Source organism: Anopheles coluzzii, chromosome 2 (assembly GCF_943734685.1).
Source record: "Anopheles coluzzii chromosome 2, AcolN3, whole genome shotgun sequence".
Taxonomy (NCBI): Eukaryota; Metazoa; Arthropoda; class Insecta; order Diptera; family Culicidae; genus Anopheles; species Anopheles coluzzii.
In genome coordinates this window covers 5,678,423-5,701,808 of record NC_064670.1, presented here as the reverse complement: position 1 = coordinate 5,701,808, position 23,386 = coordinate 5,678,423, and the positions used below count along the sequence as shown (strand labels likewise).

Sequence of the window (23,386 nt, the reverse complement as noted above, 5' to 3'; positions counted from 1 at the left end):
AACCAATTGATAGCATGTCCTTGGAACTGCTGATGATTGACCGCATGTCCTTGGAACAATTTGTTCGAGAAATGTGCCACAGATTCGTCGCATTGCATCCGTTAAATTCAGGAAATATCAACGTTTTGAAGAATCATTCCGTAGTCTTGGCATTATTTAAGAACGATTCGGGAAAGTGTCTCTCCGTCTTGAGATAAAGTGTGTAAAAACCTCCATAGTCAGCGCTTCTCAAGCACTGAAGGTAAGTTAGTAGGTCGTATTAAATGGAACAAGACTGAGAATGTGTACCGATCTGACGAAGGGAGCGATCGCATTAGTCCGTTTACACTACAGCAGGCAGAAGCGAAGGTAAGTGAATTGAATATAAACTATTCCTAACACCATCCCTTATTACTTAGTCGCTAGAATTGGTTAAGCCTAGGTGTGGACCATTAAATCTCCCGATGGACAGGTCTTGAGCATACTCATTGAATTCACCGGAACGATCTATAAGCTCTGCAACGTTTCTGCAAGTTTATCTAGATCATGACATGTGGATTAGCAGTAGGAGCTCAAAATCAAAACTACTACGGAGCCGGTTATGGAACCGATTCCGGAGTCATTTCCGATTTCCAAGCCAATTCCGGAATCAATCCCAGAAAACTTGGGAGCTAGTTGGAATCGATTAGGACCAAAACATCATTTTTCCCATCACTAATTTGGATGATCGAATACAACAGCTTGGGGTACTGCGAGAGGTGCTTATTTGAGGACAGTCAACTAACAGTATGCTCGTCGTGAGTTCAAGCCCAATATGGACCAACACCAATGGGAGGAATGAGTTTTCGCAAATACTTAGCACACACATAGTCGGATAGGATCGGTATAATGGATTCCTAGAAAAGCACCAACAAATACTTACCACTCCAAGTGTCTTTTCTACAATGATCAGGTTCATATTCTCATGTTTCTTTCTATTCCTGGACTCACACACTTTTTCTTAAATTCTTATTCAGTTTATTTGCGATCGAGGTGATCTATTCATATGAAACAGTGGGTTAACGATGTACTCTACTGGCTCTACGCACTACGAAACTAATAATGTACGATCAGATAACACACTACCACTCCCCTTCCCTGGGGGTTTTGGGGAGTGGGTGTGTGTGTGCCTCACAATATGTTTATCTATATACACAAGATCTTCGCGACAGACTAGCTGTGCCGAAGGATACGCGAAGTAACACTTACACTAGCCAAACGCAGAGATACTAACACATGCTCTACCAATCTCATCAATTACGTAGTGTCCCCCTTCGTCCAGGACCACCGATAGGATTCGTTCAAGTTGCGTACAGTTCTAGTAAAGCACGGGTTTACACTCTAAGGTAAAGTAGCAGCATGTGAAATCTTATCCAATTAGTGGGGAGTATACACGTTCTCTAAACATATTCTACGTAGGATCAGCTTTACAAAGTCTAGTATGTTGTTCAAATCGCAGCGCTGGATTGAAATGAGTCGCGGCCTTGCGTCTCGGGTATGGCGATCGTTAGCTTCAACAGCGCTCCCCTCTCCTGCGATCTTTCTTGTCTTTGATCTTTCCATTTTTCTACCTCCATTTCATCCTGCTTAAACGATAAATTGGTTATTCTACAATCACTGTTTGTGCCTTACAAAAACTCTAACAAGCAACGAAAGGCGACGGCACGTCCCCCCTCCACGGTATTACACCGCAAGCCGGTGCAGAAAATGTACACTAACCTACTAACTTACTAACACATAAATCATAAAAATCAACTCCCCCGTCCTTGGTTGTTGTAGAGGAAAGAGTCTAACACTACTGTTTGTATACATAAATTAACGAAGCCACTAAACGAAGCTTTTCACTAGGTCCACTCTGGTGTCTGGCAGCCGAAGTTACGGCCACACACACACACACACACAATCACCGCAATGTTGAAAACTTTTATTAAGTTCTCCGTTCGTTCCGTCTTTTGACACGAGTTTGTTTGTCCGTTCCTACTGCAACGCTACATGGTTGTACAAAAGATGGGGATGATTTGTGCTTCGCATCATACACGTATAATATCGAATCGAATCGTACTAATTTCACTTGCATGCCTTTCTGATCTGTCTCCCGATTTGGGGCGGAACGCTCTACGCGCCTCGAACCCCAGCCCAGCCTCTCCAGCCTTCGCTCCACCGCGCGCTGGTTCGCTTTTGCCATTTTTGTTAAACACTCGTACACATCCTTGTTTTTGTTTGTTCCAGATTTAATTTACTTTGTGGACACGTTCAGTCTTTTAGTTTCCGTATGTAAATATGAACATTAAATTACTAGTATTGTTATCTCGTGTTTTCTTCTTCTTCTTCTTCTTCTTCTTCTTCTTCTTCTGTGCCGTTGCCTGGTTTGTCTCGCCCAAAACCCTTCGTCCCCGATCGATGGTTCTTCGTCTCTCCGTATTCCAGCTATTCGACAAATAGAGGGCCCTACGTATCTGTTCTTCCTTTCCTCTCTTCGGTCTCCTGGCTCTTATCACCCGCTTGCCCGTCTGACAAGCGTATTATCACTCTAGCGTATTTGTCCTCTTCCAAATTCGTTCATCCATGTTGCAGTATCCCTTACTCTCTTTCTCACTCAGCTGCATACTTCTGCCTTCTGTCAAACGCGGATGTCGGAAGCATTGGCTCTATAAACTCTATTGCAATTTTCCCTTGGTGAATCGAAACTGGACAGAAAATTGTAAACCTAAACCTGTTTTTTCCTGGTACGGTTAAAAACGCGCACCCCCTCAGACACACACAGACACGCGCGTGCTCATACATACGGTCAGTATCCAGGTCCCGATTGAAAATGTCAATTTTGTGAGTATTCTTCAGTAAGTGTTTAGGGTGCATTCTCTCGATTCGATCGTAATCGTTTAAGAATAGACGGACGAGAGATAATGTATATATGTACAATATGGAGTTGTTTGTTGTATGGTGGAAGAGGAATGAAGCTAATGCTGCGACATTAAAGTTCACACGATCGTGGACGATCGATCATCCCAATTACCCCAAAACAAAACAAAACAAAAAGGAAAAACGTTGCTGCTTGCTCGCCGCCTGGCCTTACTCACTTCTTCCTAGTGGCCTTAGCAAATGGGTTTGTTGCTCCACACTGAACGGCCACACAAGGACTGTTTTCATCCAACACCACTAGGAACCGAGGACCAGATACCACCTCCTCCTCCTCCTCCTTATCAGTTTAGTCCGGCCTTCTCGTTCCCGCCCGCCATCATCAGCTTGCGCAAGCGGAGCAAATTGGCAAGCAAATCTTCACCCTCGTGCCGTTCGCGTATGTAGAATAGCTTGCCATTGCTGGCGGTGCGTCCCAGCGGCGTGATCGGTTTCGTGCCAGCAGCATGCTGCTGGTGGTGGTAGTGATGGTGGTTGCAGCCCTGCTTCACCGCAAACTCTCCCGTGCTGGCCCGCCGTTCGCCGGCACCGGCCGCCTGCAGATCCAGCGGCCCTTCCGGTGGATACGGGGGCATGTTCAGACTGATCGGCTTCATCTGCGGAAGGGGACCGGTAGTCGTCGTCGTCGGCTCGTCCTGCATCGCCGCCGTGTCACGGTTGTTGGAGCAACGGTTCAGCGAGCAGTCAAACGTACTACTACTACAGAGAGAAGATGCAGAGAGAAGAGAAAAACACAACCAAAAACTCATGAATTTCGCCTCGCTACACACTGGACGGGGGTTGTTGGGGAAGGGGTGTTTTGTTTAGTGGAGCTGTGCATCGCAAGGGAAAGGGAAAAGAAGGGGAAAAGGCACTCAAACACAAACACAAATATGAACAATATTAAACCCGGTATAAAGTGATCATTTTGAATGGGTGTGATCATTCACGGCACAACCCAAATCCACACACGACACACAAACAGCAACATGGGAATTTCAGGTGAAAATGAGAATGCGCAAACTCTATTACACTAGTAGCAACCCAGTGAGGTTTATGCATTGCCGGTCTCCTCCCCCGGGCCGTTTGGGCGATGAGATAATTCGACTGAGAACCCACCAGGGAGCGGTGGAGAGTGGAGGGCACTTAGCGTCACTTACTGCTCGCGACTCTCTACTAGCGTCTACGTGAAGGGTTAGCTTTCGGTTCCTTGACCTTTCCCTGGGTGGGAGGCACCCAGCACTTGAACGCCGACTGCACACTGCTCCAGTAACACCGGAAGCGACTGTGGAAAAAGAGGGAGGGGGGGAAGGGCGGGAGATCAGGAACGGGAGGAAGGAAAGGGAACAAGATGGCAGCTAATCGGCCAAAACACAGGAAAAAAAATGGGACAAAAGGATGGGATATGGGCATTGACTGTTCGAGTGGCGAGTGGTTCCTGCTGGAGAGTGATCACGTGATCATGCTCTGCTGTGTGGAAGCGTCGGCGCAGCGGTGCTGTTAGTCACACGATTACACAAACATTTGGAGTGTGTCTCCTCCTCAAATCCCTCGTTATCGAGTGGTGCTCGCAAACTACAACATCTCTCCATTTCGCTCACTCACTCGACGCTCAAGGTGAGTTGCAGGCGGAAGTGAAGCCGCTTGCTCCAAAACGGAAGTAGTAGTGCAAAAAATGACACGAGATCATTCAACCCTTGCAAGTTGCTATGGAGATCTCGGAGAGCTCTCAATGGCAGGAGCTCGAATGGGCCGCTCGACCGACGCCAAGGACGTTGGAGAACCGGTTTTGAGCTGCTCCGATGCTCACACGACGATCGTACTGAGTGGCGTTGCGTACGAACACGAATACGACCTCTTGACCTAGTGTGTGATCGCGGTTGCGCATGCATATTAGGTAATGTGTAACGTTAGTGAGGGAACCCCCGCTTAGGAAATGTGTCGCCCCTTCCAGACGCTTTAACTGCTACATAACTAACCGTCATTCTATCCATTAGGTCTCGTTAAGCGTTCTTAAGAGTATCTTAAGCTAACAACTGTTACGACATTAAACTACACGCAAAGGATCTTCTACCCCCTACTTCTTCATCTATCCCTTTGAAATGTTTTGTCCCAATACTCAAGCGTGTGTGTGTGTATGTGAGAGTCGGGTTGTATGTGTATTTGGTGAATTGATGGCCACCAAACAAGCAGTGAAACAACGACGTGGAGCGTGGACGAGGAGCGGGGAGCAGGAAGTGTGACTAAGCCTATGTATTATGGCAGGATGGTAGTGGTGGTGGTGGTGGTGGTAATATTATTGGATGTTGAAAAATTACCTTTTTCAAACAGAGCAAAATCACTTTCACTTTCGATTGCGTACGAATGTGTGAGCGTGGTTTGTGTGTAGTATGCGTTAGTCTCCCGCTCCTCGTTCTCTCCACCTTGCTCTCTCTCTCTCTCGCTCTGTTTGAGAATTTGTTTTTTTTTTCGATCCACAATCGCACACACACACACTGATGTTTTTCCTTCTTTTTTGTTGTCCGGTCACACATACACACTCAATTACGATGAAGAATAAACGCTCCAACCAAGTACACACTGAAGCGGTTACTAAGCCGGCACACTATGCTAGGAACCGTTTAAATGTTTTGCTCTCCCTCTCTCCCGTTCTCTGTCTCTCTCTCTCTCTTTCTCGGTCTCACGATGCAGCCTTTTGTATCCTGCGAGTCCTTTCGCGTTGTCCGGTTACACACTATGGGTTTGGTTAGGGGGCAAGTGCACTTGTCACGCAAAACGATACCGTCGATTCCCGCCCGAAGAGGTGAGAGATATGGAGAGTGTGAAGACACTTAGATTTTTGCAACTAGCCTTGCCAATTTCTGCCGCTTAACTTAAGAGACCTTAATGCCCTGTGACTAATACAGGAGGTTTGAATTGTGATTGCGCACTGTTTTGCTATCTTATCTGCCAATTGGATTACTCATACTCGAACCATCCTCCACCCCGCGCTGTTGCTCTGTTTGCCCGTTTTTGGAAGAGAACCATTTGTCCACCTTTTTTTTCAAGAAAGTCACGCGTATCGCTGCCACACCGCTGCCCACAGCTAGCTCTCCTAGTTCGATAATCTCGCTTTTGCAAATGTTTGGAAATTGCCATCGGAATGGCGGAATGTTTCTCTTGCAAAGCAGCAGCAGCAGCAGCAGCAGCAGCAACAGTGGTCTGATCAGTTTGTTGACGATCCTGCTAAAAGGATTACGCGAACGTCGTCGTCTACACACACACACACACAGTCGGTTACGGGCTTTCCTTTATCCGGGTGGGACTTCCGAGGCGGCTGACAACAACACTCTACTGAATGGCGTGCGCATGGCATGGTGTGCAAACCTGTGTTCCCCCTTAGTCCCGCGGCTGAAGACGCAATTGTCCCAGCCGGGATGTGGATGGTACTGGGTGGATGGAGTGGTGGTGGTGGTGAGTGGTGGATGGTTTGTGTGTGCGCGCGCGGAGAGCGGTTTTCTTGCTGTCTATTTTTGCTGTTTGGTGGCCCGAGTTGTGCCCGAGAGTTGGCATTTTGCATTTACCAGTATGGCCCCGATTGCGTTTCCACGCTCATGTCGCTCCAGGTGTCGAGCACCGCGCCAGGGTCGACGTACGGGGAGATGAAGCCGTCCGAAGCCGCCGCCGCCGCCGCCAGCCCGTTGCGCCCGTTCGGGGCGGCACTGTTGAAGGCGCTGGCAGAGGAGGACGATAGGAAGGCGCCCGAGTTTTCCCGGGGCGCGATACGGTTGGTGAGCGAGTAGTTGCGGCCCTGGAAAGGGGAGAAGAGTTTGGTCACGTAATCGATTAGTACGATTGAGTCACTGGGGATAACGGGGGGAATGTCAAGGGCGCACCCCACTTACATCATTGTTGTCCCAGTACTCGACACCGTCGCACTTGTACGCGGCACAAAACTCAATCCGTCTGGACTTAGGTGGAAGAGTTAGCTTGAAGGAGAAGGTATCGAATATCAGATAAGCCGAAGCTGCCCCATTACCAACCTGGAACGAGTATGAGAGAGAGAGAGAGAGTGATCGATTAGTTACGTGTTGGTCGGGATTTTCATTTCCCTCCCACTTACCACACTGTACGTGCAGAAGGTGTCCTCGTGCGTTTTCCAGCTGTCGCAGGACGACCGGATGATGACCTCCTTGTGGTAGGAGAGGTTTTTCACCTTCACCGTACCGACGATCAGCTGCTCCGTCTCCTTGATGATCACGTTCTCGAGCGACACGTTCCGCTCGTCCAGCTTCTGCCGGAAGCGCACGTAATCGCTCGCCGGCTGGACAAAGTCGACGACCCACTGCTCCTGCGGCACCGGGCTGATCATGCCCTGGGTGACGTGGGCCAAAAACTGCAGGCTCCAGATCGGCGGCATGTAGGAGGGTTCGCGCATGACGCGCACCTGCGTCAGCTGGCCGCCATGGTCGTCCGCAAACACGACCTTCTTCTTGTGCCGACCGGTCCCGGGCGCGCAGCCCGTGTCTTCTTCGCCGATCGTGAGCAGCTTCATGGCGGCGTGCGGCGGTTCCGACTCTTCGGGCGTGGTTGCGTCGTCCCCGGGCCGTACCACCAGACAGGAGCGACGGGGTGACGTTGGCAGCTGCTTGCCCGTTGGACTGAGGCAGGGTGGCGTTAGCTGCCGCTGGAAGGGCGGTGGTCCCCCGTTCGTCTGTGTTTGGGTCAGCTGCAGTGACGTGGGTCGGTAGTAGTAGCCACCACCGCCACCGCCGCCGTTGGTGTTACCGTCGGAGCCGGGTGATGAACCACCGCCCCCCGGCTTGTAGTCCGGTGTCTGTAGCGAGTGGTTGTACACCGGCGGGCTTTGCGAGACTAACATTTCGGCAAACGCTGGCATTCAGACGAGCGGGAAAGCGGCCAAGTAACGCTTGCGGAAGGACGGTAACGGGTTTGAAGGTCTGCGAAGTAGAGAGAAGAGAAACGATATGTTATTAGGACGATTTGCCGACAGCTTGTGATGGGAAAACAAAATAGGAGACCTATTTATAGAATCAATTACGATCAGCAATCTATTTATGAGTTTAGGCAGCTTGGATTTAAGGCAGTTGGAGAGAGAGAGAGAGACTATTGACATCCTCAAGGGAGCATTTTGGATAATGGATGTTCAAGGTAAAAAGTATGTAAAACGTCACGCCATTGCCACTTGTGTCACTACAAAGATGCATCCGTTCGGCAGAGTTGATGAGTCACGCAAAAAAAGGACAAAATCTTGGCAAATGCGATCTTTCCAAACAAACAAAAAACACACAAAAGTCAACTAAAGGACGTGCAGTGCGGAGGTGGAGCAAAGATCTATTTTTAAACTGCAACAACCACCACCCACCAACCTCCGTTGAATGGATGCGGCTGAATCGTTCGAGCCGATGGGAGCAAAATGAATTTCAAACGGCGATGGCGATGGAGCAGCGTAAAGTAGGGCACGGTCACAGCGTGGAAGAACTACCCGGGGGTGAGATGATCAAGTACGATTCAAGGTCCGGTACGATTCTCCAAGGTATGGAGGGATGTGCATCGTTTCAACAATATGCGGAGCCTTTGACAGCTTCTTTCCAGAACGATAAGAGCGAAACCAGCCGGCGTAGGGCGTCCCGAATGAATGACATCCATTTCCAATAAGAATCACGCATGCATGCTGCCTCTGCGTACGGCGTCATACGACAACGACAAGTGAATGAAGCATCGCCCCCATTAATTGTCCCTCCGGAAGTGCATCTCCCGACTGGCTCCTTCTCCTCGTCCTACCCAACAAGCTTCAGTGCACAGCACAACAGCTCGGTCTGGGGTAAATTGTTTGGTTAAGATAGGCCCAAGCTGCATGGCCGGATGACGCTTCCAATTCTGGTGATTTATTTGTTTACCCACAGATTGCTGCCCGTAGATCGTGCTGCCCGTACGCACGTCATTGAGCGATCGGGTCTTATGGCGCTCGGAAATCCGCGCTTTCCCGCTAAAAACAATCTGTGTGTGTGATCAGACAAAAAGTGTCCCACGCTTGTCGCCCATTCAATGACCCGGGCAAGAAGAAACATGTGATATAATGTGCAGATGTGTAGATGTATATTTAGAAAATCACACCATTCCTGCAATAATAAACACGCACGATCTGAGGGACGTCCTGCTGCTCCTTCTCCTCCTCCTCTGGTGACCTCTTTTCGTCCTCCCCAATGTGTGCCACGTGCGTGTTGACAAATTCATTAATTAGTACCCGAACCAAATCCCTCCGACTCAGAACTCACTCTCATCAGATCTGTCGAATCTCTGGCGCAAAGTGTTTTGTTTGGTTCGTTGCCGAGCGGAGGAATTTTCCACCCCACAGCAGCAATATTGATTTGAGATGGCGCCAGAGGTGATGGCGCGCCACTGCGCCAACCGTTTGGCAGCCCGCGCGTGTGTATAGTAGAGGGCGTGGGATTATTGCTGCTGCCGTCGATCCTCGCACAAACCCCCGGTTTTGTGATGATACGCTGTCGATCAGTGATTAGATGATTAGTGCACAGCCGGCCACCGTTCGACGACCACAAACCGACGGTGTGATAAGCATATTTGCAAAAGGGTTTGTGGTGGTGGTGGTGATGTGTTGCCTGTCTGTGCCATAAATAGGTTTTCCACCGCTGCGCGTTGATCACGAGGATCATAGCTGGCTCTGGCTATGTGTGTGTGTGAGCGTGTTGGAATTGCTTTTGTTTACTTGCCGAGTACTACTGCTGAGATGCACTTTCGCTGTTTTCTTGTTCGTTTTCTTGCTCCCATCACTCGAGCGCTCCCTCCAAGGCAAGGTTATCGTGCGCACTCGCAAGGACCATGCCACCGTGGGGAATTGACATGTGCATCGAGCCGATCCACACGTGACAGTGCTGGAAGACTAGGTCGGTTGGGTCTTACGTTCAAATTCCCCAAACAAAAAGCAATCTCCCCAGACTTTGGCTTTTCCGTTGGAGATGCTTGCATTTTCCCTTTTTTCGCTGGAATGCGCTGGAAACGGTATGGAAGGGGAGGAGGGGAGGGGCTTGTGTTCACAGTAAGGTGACACCGTTCGGGTTGGTTTCCATTTCGCGGTACGGCGCCGACATCGGATCCGGCATGCTCCTCTCGCCAGCTCTCGCAGTCTCATCGGCGGCGCGACAATCGTGTGGAGTTGCCATGCCAACCTTTCCTCCTTCCCAGCACTGTGCACAGCATTCAGAGACGCACCATTCTGAGCACGCAGAGAGCATGGAAAGGTGCACCCGCAATGCGCCGCGCACGAATGCATCGCAACAATTTATTTCAATATATCGTCGTTTTTAGGACACCGGCCTCCGACACAGAACTAAACGGTTCTTCTGCCCTTTCTCCCTCTGTCTCTCTTTCTCGCCCTCTCTATCTCTTACTACAATCTACTTCACAGTCACAGAAAAGACGGAAGGTCATGCCCCCTTCAAACCATGGACAACTCCAATTGATGGCGATTGAAGTAATGGCCACTCGGGTGGGGAAAGTCACTAAAAGGAGACATCCAAAGTAGGCAGTGCAGTCTTCATGCAGACACACACACACCTTTCACTTTTTTCAATACACCGTTTGGCTGGTCAGTTGGACTGCAAAGCCATCTGATCCTAGTAACCATCGCGCGGATTTGTGTCGAGTGTCGAAGGGTTATTGTGTGCATACTGAGGCGAGAATGCTGGAATTGTTCCTACTGGACTTATCGCATTACGGCAGTCGGGTTTGTCGCATGTCCCTCGGGTCGGTGCGATTGTTCTGCCAAGTGCCGACCAAAGATCTTCCCTTGGCCGAGTGCAGCAGCAGTATTACCGCGGCATCACTGTGTAAGTGCGAAACGAGGTTATCGGTGTGATAGGTGTTTGCTTTTATCGCGCGGCTTAACAACGGGAAAGGTAAACACAGCCACAGGATCAGCGTTCTACGCTTGTTTGTCTCAACGGCAGGAGAGAAAAAACCCCCCCACCACACAACGCGCCAATGCCCGCCCTATTGTTTACACTTTCTCCTATCGCGCCCAGACCGGTAAGTTTTGACAGCGCTACTTTCCTCGCGAACAATGGTAGGCTCCGGGATCTTCGGGCGTCGTGCGCCAGAGACCATTTGAATCATCCGATCCCGGATTGTCGGGGTGTGTGTGATTAATGAGTGTCGTCCCTTCCCCTTCCCCCCGGGAGCTTCAACTGAGCAAGCCCTCGAAAACTGTGCGCCCCAAAACGTACGGTTGCTCGCTAAAAGCGGTGAGCAATTTCCTTATCAAAAGCTCGTTTTCCGACCCACCCGCTCCGCCCTTCATGTTTGTTTGCCCACGGCACCGTACTTCCATCCAGATCGTACCGAGCCGAGGAGCCGAGTTGAGGTCGCGACCTACCGAGTAACGACGGCGGGTCTTATCAACGGTCGGTCGGTTCTGCAACCGGTCTGAAGCAGTGGGGTGGGATGCACCGGGGAACCATCCAACGGGGATGATTTGCTATCGGTGGAGAGCAATTTCAGGTTCAGTTTTGCTTTTTTTACGATCCAGCCGGCTTATATCCACCACCACGGCATAATGTCTAACCGCATCTGACCGAATGCCCGGACGGCACTGTCCACGGTTTGACGTCAAACGCAGCAAAATGCGCGGATTATTGGAGCAATTTTGTTTGGGATAAGCAAAAAACAAATTTGCGAATTTGGTTTGGCGTTTCGATTATTTGTATTCGGCTTCAGGCCGGATGACGTATGATAAATTCAGAATCGTTTGTATGCCCGCACAAGTGGCAGATGCATGGGTTGCTGAGCGACTTATCTTCTTATGCATGGGGGGTTGGAGAGTTTATTCTACCGCGACATGCGATCATCATCTCATCATCGATCTAACTCGATCAGTTGCGCAATGCGCCATATTACTTAACGTGTTACTTCGACTGTATCCTATTGCTGGATCGCCTTCCCGAAGTCATCGGAGCCTGGAGTCTGCCAACGTAATATCTCATGTAACGCAGGTCGGACAACTATCAGGAACAACCAGTCACACACACACATACACACCTGTTACACTTTGATGGTTCCGATCCAATCATCGAGAGGCAAATGACCTGCACCGTCGTCACACTGTTGCCCGGTTTTGGATGGCCCCGTTGTTTACTTGTACCGTCGTGGTAAGAAGAGCGGCCAAGAAAGGCATCTTGGACGACACACCGATGATGATCGGGCACGCTCAACTAGTACCTCCTCCCTACCCCCGTTTTACGATGAGGATCTGGTGGGTGGTAGCAGTGTGTCAATAGTTGCATCCGCCGCTATCACGCGCCTTTCACATGGGCAACTAGGGCAACTGTCGTTGCGTTCGTGTTGGCCACGGTTCATCGTTTCGCTAAAAATATAACCATCGCTTTGCAGACTTTGAGCCGTGTGGTGGCGTCTTCCATTGTGTCGTCTAGATGGGTGATGCGAAAAGGTTCACACCTCATTTGTTGTACATTGAAGGAGCGCAGGCAGTGATCGATTCGGGTTTTCGCACACCATGCCATCAAACGTGCCCAACACTGCTCCTCCTAGCGATCAGAATGTCGGCATGGGCTTCCGTACCTCCGAAATTCCGTGTGTCTGCTGAACTTGTGACGGATGGCTCAGCGCCCTCTGCGGAGTTCCCTGTGCCGCCAATCGTCACTCACCCAACACACCCTGATGTCCCCCAGGCCCTAAACACGCCTCTCAATCTTATCTTAATTAGTTTGTTTTGTTGGTGTGTACTCGCGCTACCCGCGAGTGCGTGTTTTGGCACGCGTCCTACCGTTCGCTTTGCTTCGTGCGAATCTTTCAGCATAGCTACACACACACTCTCTCGCTGTCTCTATCGCACGTCGATTCGAGAGCTATTTTTATGGGCCGTTAGGTAGGAAACATGATCGCGCCCTTGTTTCATCACCGTGTGGAGGTGAGCGTTGTGAAAACGGCATCGAGCAAACCGCAACGATCGACGATAGTGTGCAGCACAGAGCATAACAGAGCCTGGCGCCTTGCGCACACATTCTGGTGCACGAGGCGAAGACTTTGTTGCCATTTCATATTGCAATTGCAAACACTTCCGACATGACGGCCATGATAAGAGCTTCGGAGTTGCAAGTCATACGATCGAGAGCCTATTTCTGCAGAGAAGATCCTTTTTGTCGTGAGTGACTCCAAAGGAAAGAACCAGGATGGGATGTTTGGAACCGCTCAGGATTGTTTTACTTTTGACAGCTGTTGGGAGTTTTCCACGACGTCGTCCCAACACATCTCCATTCGCACAAATACTAACACCTTGACCCACATAGCATTCCCCCTGGAATGGGCTGTCCAACGCCAACGAGTACAATCAGCGCGCTGATACGCAGCGGGGCTTGATGCTGACGCTTATCTCTGACGCTTGGCGCTTATCGTTCGATCCACAACAAACACGTTTTGTTCCGCACTGTTCTACCACGGGTGCACGGGTGTATACCGAAACTTGGGCCTGCTCAAAGAATGGGTCTACGACCCTGCACCTTCGGGTCTGCACTAGACGCCAGACGCTCATACCGGAGAGGAGGTGAAGTTTAATCACAAAACTAACCTTCGAACTAGCCCCAGAGATCTTCCGAAAGTGTGTCAAAGTGTTCCGGTTGACTAGAAGACGCGCCTGAGTACCGGGAAAGACGGAATGACGTCAAAGAGCGAAAAAGGGAAGAAGAATAGCTCGAGAAGCTGTCAGCGAATGGGGCTTCGAATGGTCTATGGCATCCCGCGCATCCCTAAAGCTTGGGCGCCATCCTTCCCTTGTTGAGAAGGATCCTTGTTGCATCAAACAACAGTGCGCGCAGGCAAGACTTCATTGAGCAGAAGATAGTGGCGGCCTACCATCATGACGCGTACACTACTTATCTCTCTGGCCCTCGAGACGCCGGTGCACTTCCTAAGTCAGTCGATGCAGTCCGCGCTACTACTGCGCAGTCGGCAAACTGGCCGATGCTGATGATGGGTGCATGTGTGTGAGTGTGTGTGTGTGGCGGGTGGTGGTAATTATAGATTACGATGTAGAATTTCTTTTTTTAACCCCGTCGCCACTAATCCTGTCCCGATCGGGCCACGGCTTCGGTGGCATCGGGGGCACCACGCTTCCACACACGTGCGATTGCCTCGCGCTTTGCTCGGCGAGTCGCAGTGTCGGGGACGGCGATGATCACGCGCACGGCGCATGGTACGGCGTAGCATCCGTCAATGTAACCGTATGTAAGAAGGTCGCAGGCCGAGGGATGAAGCATCACTTTTGAAGGGGCTCGCGCGCGCAGGTAAAGCGACCGCTTCATCGAAGAATGCATTCTAATGGCGTCCCGTTTTACGATCGTTGAATAGCTTTTCCAGCTTCCCTTTTTGATGCTGTGGGACTGCTGGTTTGTTTAGGCCTGTGATGCTGTGCCGATAGAATTGGACAACCTATTTCTTCGGATTTTTTTTTTTGTGTCCGCTAGACGGAACAACGGTCGGGTGGGAAACCTGTTTCCTTTCGCTTCTGAGCCCGGATCGAGGATCGAAACATTTCAAACCCACGCAATGTGTGCATGCGTGTGTGTGTGTGTGGTTGTCAGGTAGATAGTTTGAAACGGCTGAGAGCTGCATACCGGTGACACCGGTACATACCGGCATGTTGGACGACAAAACCGGTGGGATGCAAGCGGCAAACCCTTAGGGACCCCCGTGGAATTGGAACCTCCGCATGATAGATTGCTCAATACGCGGCAACACCGCAAACGATCACTCCAATTTCCAACAATCGCTTCCTGCACACAGATCGAGAGAAGTCAAGAGACATCTAGTTTCTGGTAGGTCTTGGAAAAATGCCGTCTTACCTGGTAGTTTTCTACATGCATAAATCTACCCCACGTTGGAAGCGTTCTCCTACTTCAAGCTGTTTGATTTAAGCGCTGCTTACACCGTCTCAACGGCTTTGCATATGTGGGGGCCTCAGTTCGGTTGCTGTAACGACTTGAGGGTGATTGTCGGTGGGGTTGAGTTTTCTTTCTTTTCCTTTTAACATTTCACGTAAAAATAGCACCCAAACCAAATGTGCTTCGGAATGTGGCCGAGTGGGTGTGTGCAGAAAACAGATACGGGGGAGAGATATACTTAGCACACACACGGGAAGCGGATTGGGTGTGTTTGCGGGTTGCCATCACACCCGCACATCAACACTGCCGGTTCTATCGCTCTGTGCTATTGGGGTGTAGCGTTTTCTTCGCTTGTCATGCCAGATTTTGATATACATTTCTATATTTGTACATGATTGAATTTTTGCATTTACAGCCCGCTCTGGAAAACAGCACAAGAGCAGCAAAAAGAAGGGAACCGTTTGCCGACGGTAAACAGTGAGATGTGGGTAGTGATGTGCTGTATGGAGAGCACCCACGACTCCGACCCGACTCTCCGACTATTGTTAGTCAGATTCCGATTATGGAAAAATGGAAACCACTAGTTCCGTCCGAAGTCGGAGTCGTCCTCAGTAGTCCGGAGTCGTCTAGAATCATCCGGAGTCATCCGGAGTCATTCGGAGTCATCCGGAGTCGTCTGGAGTTATCCAGAGTTGTCCAGAGTCGCCCGGAGTCGTTCTCCGGCAGACTTCGTATGACTGTGTCAGCTTCCGGATGACTCCGGCTGACTCTAGACGACTCGGAATGCCTTCATATGACTCCGGATGACTCCAGACGACTCTGGATGACTCCGGGCGATTCCGGACGGCTTCAGATGATTTCGAACGACTCGGGATAATGGTGGGCGTACCTTCCGAAGTCGGTTCCGAAATTGTTGGAGTCGGATCGGAGTTGACTCCGGATTTTTTTTTCAACCAAACCCATCACTAGACATGGGACGGCAACGAGAAAGTTAATTGCTTTCGTGGACGTTTTTCATCAATATGCTAATAGCGCAGCATCGCCAATCTAGCCCACCGAAGGGCGTATCTTTTGCCTTTTGCGTGTACTCTGCTCCGCAGCAAAGTCATCGAATAGTAAGATGTCGTAAATCAATCGCTCAGGCATATTGTCAGACGTAAAGTCTGCTGCCGTTCAAGTGGGAAAAAGGCAGACTGGTATGGTGAGAAGCTACGGGGGGGGGATTCAACACAGTCCCCTGGGTGCATTCCACTTCCTACGCACGCAGAACTGGCTTGACACGGGCCCTGGTTGAACTATTTTTCCAGCAAAGCTGTATCAGCAATCTATAACTGAAGAAATAATGTACTTCGGTACTTGTTGTCTGGCTATTGGATCCCCGGAAATAGCCTGAAACGATACAAGCGTGGTTCCTACTGAGATCGGCATCAGGCGATCTTCATTTTGGTGCCATGCTCTGCCACGAGGCGATATAGTTGACACGGCACGGATCAGGTCATTCGCTCGCTGGCGCCATCGTTTATGTAATTCGGACTGTTTTCGCTGCCAACAGTCGCGCTGCTCACCACCACCACCACCAACACTCACCACGATCGAGTAGTAATTGTGATCGTCTCCCTTCCGCCTGCCCACTTTGACCAGTGGACGGTGCTGGTTCCTGCTCCACACGTTCGGCCAGTCGCGTCTCCCGTGGTGGCGGGTTTCGGAGCAAGTTCGGTCGGTCTAATTGGTGAAACGGCCTATGCCGACCGTCCTCTGCTTCCCTCCGCTTGTACGCACTGGGACGATTTTGGTGGAACAATCGTTGGAAATTATGATCCGGCCAGTTTTGGGCCGTTGCCTCGGCTCTCTTTTGGCTGGTGCATGCGGTGATCACGTGAACCGCCGCCGCCGGTCGTCGTTGGCTCGAGCGGGTGTGTGTGTGTGTGTGTGGCTTGAAATCTGAAGCAGACCCATCGATTTCGTTATCGCCCCGGCCAGATCACGAGAGAAGCAGGAACGAGTTTCTCGAGGCGCAGCGAACGACACCGATGCGTTCGAGCATTTATTTCCAGCGCAGCTCTTAATGGTATGGTGTGATACCCGCGCTGCGGCCAGCTTAACGAGGGAAAGCTGTCGACTGCATTCTGGCAGTATTTCGGGTTCAGGTAAAGATCTATAATTATAATAGGCTTTTTATTGTTCAAAACAACTCGCTCATTAATTGTGCCCAAGCGGGAGCGAAATCAATTACTGGTTTGGCATTGCATGACCCGTCGGGGGGGTGTAAATGATACGGCCGTGCATTCGAATGCATCGTGCTCACGGCATGGACACTGGATTCGAGCGCGCCCCGGATTCAATCCATTCGTTCCTCCTTTGCCACTCAGCAATTGAATCGAGTGTCACCGGTACTGCGACCAGCACCAAAGGCAGAGGTCATCGGGAATCGCTGATAAGTGGCGGTGGCGATGGTGGGCGCCCCCGGTTGGTTGGGATGTCCTGCAAAAATGGAACCTCGAGGGGGAGGGAGGAGGGAGCGAATGTAAACTACCAACAAGCACAATAACAACACGCTCATACACACACGCAAACACATTTGTTTTGCCACGGGGGCATTAAAAGATCGCGGAGGCTTGCCTTCGAACCGTCGTTCGAGCTGAGCAAGTCGTTCGAAACCTCTACACGTTACACACACACATCCTTGTACGGTTGATAGTTGATGGCATTCTTGGCGGAAGTTTTGTCACATTCGCAAGGACGTCAGAATTGTCTAGAATAAATGATGGTTATTGTCTTACATAAGAACAGAATTCGTACTTGAACAGCGGCGGGGATGTGTGTCAGTCCTTGAGAAGGCACTACCAACCAGAATAGTTTACATATGGGCCAACTAACGCGCACCACCTTGTCCTTGTGACAGTTATTGGATCACGCAGGAATAGTAGCACGAATTATAAATCTAAACGTTGATACACTTTTAAAGACATTCAAAGAAGCCAGCTCCCTTGGTACATGGTCCCAAATCAGCGTCTAACACGCTCTGTACGCATGGTAAGGTTATCAACACCAACAGGGTGACAGAGGTAACGTGTACACTGGTTCCGTTCCTGTCCAGACGGCTGATAAAGCCGATGAACTGATGACCTGTCCCAGGGGGCGGCGTTTTTTCTCTCGCTCCCCATTAGCCCCAATAACTTGACGCTTGCGAACGCCACCGTGATCGACACTAGGTTACGCGTGCTTGTCGCGTGACGAGGAAGCGTTTTGCGCACACCTTTCGCGCACACGAGCCACCGTTCGATCGTGACAGCGAACGAGCGAGCGAGCGAGCGTGGGGGACAGCACATGGAGCAACAATGGCGGCGGCTTTTGCCGCCTATGAATTATTTATAAAAACGGCTCGTAAGGTGAGGGGCAAACACACCACATTCATAGCACATGGCGGTGAGTGAACAGCTGAGTGGAGGAGGTTTCTTTCGGGACATCTTTTCGCAGATGTACAGTTTTGCGGACGGCGGCGACGCGCGCATCCATTGATGTTTCAAGTTCAGCTCGCAATGTCACTCACAATTTGCAAGGTTTCGGGTTCGGTCATAATGTGCAAACGGTCTAGTGAGCCGTTGCTAGGTGCGCGAAAGACCGCTGTGCGCTGCGGTTGCCTCCCCCAACAAAACCACATCAATTTAGACGTTAATCGTTTGCGTGTCGCCCAACACTACGCCTCCCCCCTTCCCCTTCTCTTTATGCGCGGTGATTAGTCAGCGAGATAAATTGCCCATGACCTGACAACCGATATTTACGTTACCTAAATTTCATGCCACAGAGCCGGTCGGTGACCGGGCAGTAGCGTGGCAGCGACAAAAGCAAAGAAAAAAACAAACTCACCAAAATTACTTTTGCATTACTGCTCTGCCTGCTTCGATTAGATAAGAGGAGCACAAGTATACTGCCCTACACTGAGGTGAAATTTGACATACGGCTAGAATTCGTTAACAAGCTCTGCTTGCACTCCCGGCCACCAGACCACCATCACTCTGCGCCTGCGTCGTGTGATACTAGCAATCGAAAGTGATAAGGTGCGTGTAGGTTTGCGCGATTTCTTTCGGCAATTCGTGGTGTCCGTAGTAAAAGCCGAGTTTGAAGCACACCCAGTTGCCAATCGTGAAACGAGCTGGCGTCTAATCGGAGTTACTACAATTTCCCCGTTTCCAAAAATACGCCAACGACACACGGCACTCACGCTGTGAATCACTCGGCCACTGAATGATACAAGAGTGGCTCCGGTCCGGCCCGGCCCGACCATACCACCCCGGAGGGGAATAGTGTTTGTACCGGTGATGGTGGTGACCTTTCTGCCGCCTGTTTGCTGTTTACTGTTTTCTTAATCTTGTGCTGTCTTCGCCTCTGTGTGTGTCTGTGTGTTTGATAAGTTTTCGTTCGCGTTTGTTTTCTTTTTACGGGTGGGGTGTGTTTGTGCGCGCGCTTGTTTGCGTTTTGTGTTTAACAGTCGAGCATGTACGAGAAGGTGGCGCGCCAGGCCCTTTGGCTGCATCAATGTTGCCCCCACACTACGCCTCCGATGACCTTTCGGGAGCGTTGGTAGACGTGGGCCCCCGCGGGAGGATCGTCTTCAATCGAGAATTCGACAAATCTTCTCACACCTCGTGCCCACCTACAGTAATAAGGCCGTCGTAACACGCCATGTTATCAGGTTCGGGCAGGCAATTAGAATTAACGGTTTTGTGATGAGGCTTTTTATTGATTGTTTACAATTTCCCTGTTCCGTAGCAGAGGAGCCTCATATCACAAGAAAGCGAAGAAGAAGCGAAAACACACACACACAGAGCGATGGTGGGAGGGAAAACAGTGGGAGTATTCCAATAAATAATTGCACAACTGATAAGAGGGGTCAGAATGTGTAAATCATGGTGCCCCGTTGGGCAAAATGGTACGTTTAATGTAATGTTCCTGTGGGAGGCGGATTCGTACCCAGGGACGTTCGTGCGGAGGTTTTAACAAATGTCCGTGAAAATGGTGCCAATTTATCGCCATTCATTTATCTCACCTTCCCCCCCATCCCCATGTCCAAGAGAGGGCAAAATTGCAGATCGTTCCACTTCCCGGCCCAATGTTGTGCCCAGGGATCGAGATCGCGATCGTTTTACTGGGCGGGTGCGGGCGCGATCAATAAATATGCACTGCAGCCTGCAGGTACTAGCGCCCTTCCTCCACCACCATGCCTACTACGCATCGCAACATAATAATCATCCTCCTGAGGCTTTTTTTGCGGCACACATGGCAACGCGTACCGATGCAACATTGTAGCCAGGCGTGTAGACTAGACGCTCACCAAACACACTCGGTTGCCCTTTCTTTCCGCGGCGCATTAAACGCGTACCACCATTCATTCATAATTCAACTGCCCAGCACACATATATTCTGTAAAGCCTGTCCCGAGTGCTCGGTTTTCGGTGTCCCCTTTAATCTTCCGTAGGCGTCTTGGCGAAGCCATGTTTTCTCGCGATGAGCATTGGCGTAGGTGTGCGGTGTGTGTGCGTGGTGAAAGCATAAATTGCATCGACCCGAGGCCCACGACGATGTCATTGACTGGTGCATGCATGGTGGTGTACCCCCGGTGTGGTGGCCCAATTGAAAGGGACGAATTGGATTAGTGTTCGGTCTGGCTTCTCTTTTTGAACAGTGGTGGGGAAAGTGGGCAGCTTAACTGGAACGCCAGCTTGGAGGTTGAACGTGTGTGTTTGTATAGGCAAATCAATGTGTAAAGTGTGTTTGGGTTGTTCTAGAAACCGAGGTTTTGCCTTATGTTAGAATGCGTTTTCTCTTCGGTCATAAATGTATTACTGGTACTTACCGTGGCACAGGTTAACTAGAAGGGCCGGTTTGCTGCTTCCTTGCCTTTTGCGCGTTGAGAAGTCAGCTCACACGGGTAAACTCACTTGGAGTGGGCACTTCTTCACACCAGAAATCGTTCAGCAATGCAGACAGACACTTGCCTAACACAACGCCTAACAATCTAGCAGGCGGCGTGAAACACCCCGAAACTATGCACACACTTTCATACGCAAACAGACACGCACACACGCACAGGCGCGGAAACTTACACTGTCGGGCTCACTTGCTCTTTCGGGCCTTGTCCCGTGGAAGGAACGCGGCTAGCCGGAACGATGGATGCATCGAAACACGCAAGTTAGGAAACCGTTGAACAACAGGCGACGACACACTCGCCCGAAACCGGCACTGAAGCTGCGATCGCACACACGCACTGCTCTGTTGCCAACCAAGTCGATGGCGGGGAAGGGGGGAAAGCACTGGTTTATTTTTAGCTGAAGTTCACCGGCGATGGTCAGTCAGCTGTGTGTCCCGGCTGAGTGATTTTTCGGTGGGAGTAGAAATAACGGAATTTAGGCAAGCCACGTCACACACACAAACACACGGACAACCAGCCGACGTCACGCACTTTAAAGGAGAGCTAGAACGGATCGGTCGGGAACAAGTTGCCGCGATTCACTTTCATTGGTGTGCCGTGATTTGTTTCACCCACTGTTCCTCTGCGTGCTTTCTTTTTCTGTACGAGGAATAAACGGATCCTTGCACAAACACCTTCACCGTTCCTTCTTCCCTTTGCACAGTCAGCTGTTGAGCCCTTCGGAACACACCCTGCGGTGACTTCCGACCTTTTCTTCTTACAATGGACGCGCACTTCTTACACACGCTTTCACCACCATCGTATCATCCCGTTTTTTTTATTTGTGTAAAGGAAGGATGTACGGAGCAGATCCTTCACAGACGGTTTCACAAAACACACTTTAGAAGGAAATGGACGGCACAGATGTAGCTGCTTCAGGACGCCTTCTTAGCGAGCAATTGTGCCACGACACTGTTGCTCATGTTGTTCCGCCGTAACCACGTTGCAGGGATAGAGGCCACAAACTCTAAAGGCTGAGACGACCGGGAGTGTGTAATATAGCAGTAGCAGTAACAGCAGCAGCTCTCCGGGGTTGCTGTTGTGTCGTGTTTGGTGCCGTGTGATGGTTGCGGGAAGAGCGAGCTACGTCCATTTGCTTCGACCGTTTATCGAAGACTCATGCCTCGGTGCGCCGAGCGAAGGAATTAAATGGTACTACCTTCATTCATGGCGCACAAGGCCCGCGGTCGTTGTCGATCGCATACAGCACAGCGTTTCCAACTGAGCGCGATAGGGGTGGCTCTCTCGTTCTCTGCGTCGTTGCCTACTTGTCCGCTCCCGCTAAAGGTGAGCGTCCACGAGAATCAGTGAGTAGAAACGGCCAACAGTCTGACAAACGCGTAGACATTTGTAGGGTTCCGTTTCGTGCGTTTGAATGCTTCTCGATAATCTCTGCAACTGCAGTTGTAGATTCATTCTATAACATTCTTTTTTCCTGCTCTTCTACAACTTCTGGAAATTAATTATTAATTTTGTGTAATAGTTTTTCAAGGTCACCCCTAAAACATGACTTTTTCCATATCTCCTTCACATGAGAGCAACATTTATGTTCTCACCGCGCTCTTCTATACTCTCGGCGAAACTGCAAACAGTGCTGCGGTGCATAGCCGATAGTAAGACAAGGCAACACTCTGTGTGTGCATCGCCCACAATGTCGTCATGATTTATCTTGCGCTTAGATAAGAGAATGCTGCGCCAAGATCCGCACCAACATTGGCGCACGTTTAAGCAGAAGGATTTAGGTTGTAGTTTATATTTAAGGATCAGCAGCAGCCGGCACACTCGTGGCGTGAAAGTGTTGTCCAAACGCAAAAAACCACAACTCGAATGCGATCAACAAAGATCAGAGAGAGAGAGAGAGAGATAGAGAGAGAGAGAGATAGAGAGAGAGAGAGAGATAGAGAGAGAGAGAGAGAGAGAGAGAGAGCGAGAGAAAGCGAAAGAAAGAAAGAGATAGTTAGCGATTGAGAGGAAAAGAGTGATGCTTATCGTGCATCTGGCCAAGTGCGGCCGCTTATCAGTGCCGCTTAAACCGGGCGCGACACTGCATTTTATGCCCTTTTGCCACCGAGCGGTGTAGCGGAGGTGGCGGCGGCGGCGGCGACAGAGGCTGAGGTTTGTGAAAATAACATTGGCCATTATCGGTAGACAACGGTTATTATGACGAAAGAGGGAGTAAAGAGTGCCTGAGCCCTGCCTGTTCATTATCGCGCCCTTTGCCGTCGCCGCGCTCTGCGAACGATCAGGGCCGTCCCTTTTCCCATTACGGGACCACCGTACCGTCCTGATGTAAGCCCACCAGGTCACATCGTGACATCGTCTCAGCTGGTTTTGTTTTTGTTTGATTTTCTCTGGTACTGCTGTTGCTGGCAAAAGGATGCGCGGCAAAGGATGGATGGTAAGACACGCGCGCCAATACCTTGCCAGCGTGTACAGGTGTGCAATAGTGAACTTGGGCGTGTCCTTTAAATAGCCCAAACGTCAAGCTCTGGCAAGGTACACAGCACAGTGTCAACAGCAGTGTGGGCTAAATTTGTGATTTACCTGTGCATCGATCTCGCATAATGGTTGTTTTGAGTCTATTGTTGGA

At 50.4% G+C, this 23,386-nt stretch overlaps 1 protein-coding gene across 1 annotated transcript; it reads right to left on the bottom strand.

Annotated features, from left to right (window-relative positions):
• Positions 1-973: 973 nt before the first annotated feature.
• Positions 974-22,168, bottom strand: LOC120947588 (uncharacterized). The gene is made up of 5 exons (XM_040363043.2): positions 20,683-22,168; positions 7,016-7,853; positions 6,798-6,935; positions 6,477-6,703; positions 974-3,633 (listed from the first exon to the last, which is right to left on the bottom strand). Exons 2-5 carry the CDS (start codon positions 7,790-7,792, stop codon positions 3,219-3,221), a joined length of 1,557 nt encoding a protein of 518 aa, XP_040218977.2. The 5' UTR covers positions 7,793-7,853; positions 20,683-22,168; the 3' UTR covers positions 974-3,218.
• Positions 22,169-23,386: the final 1,218 nt, after the last annotated feature.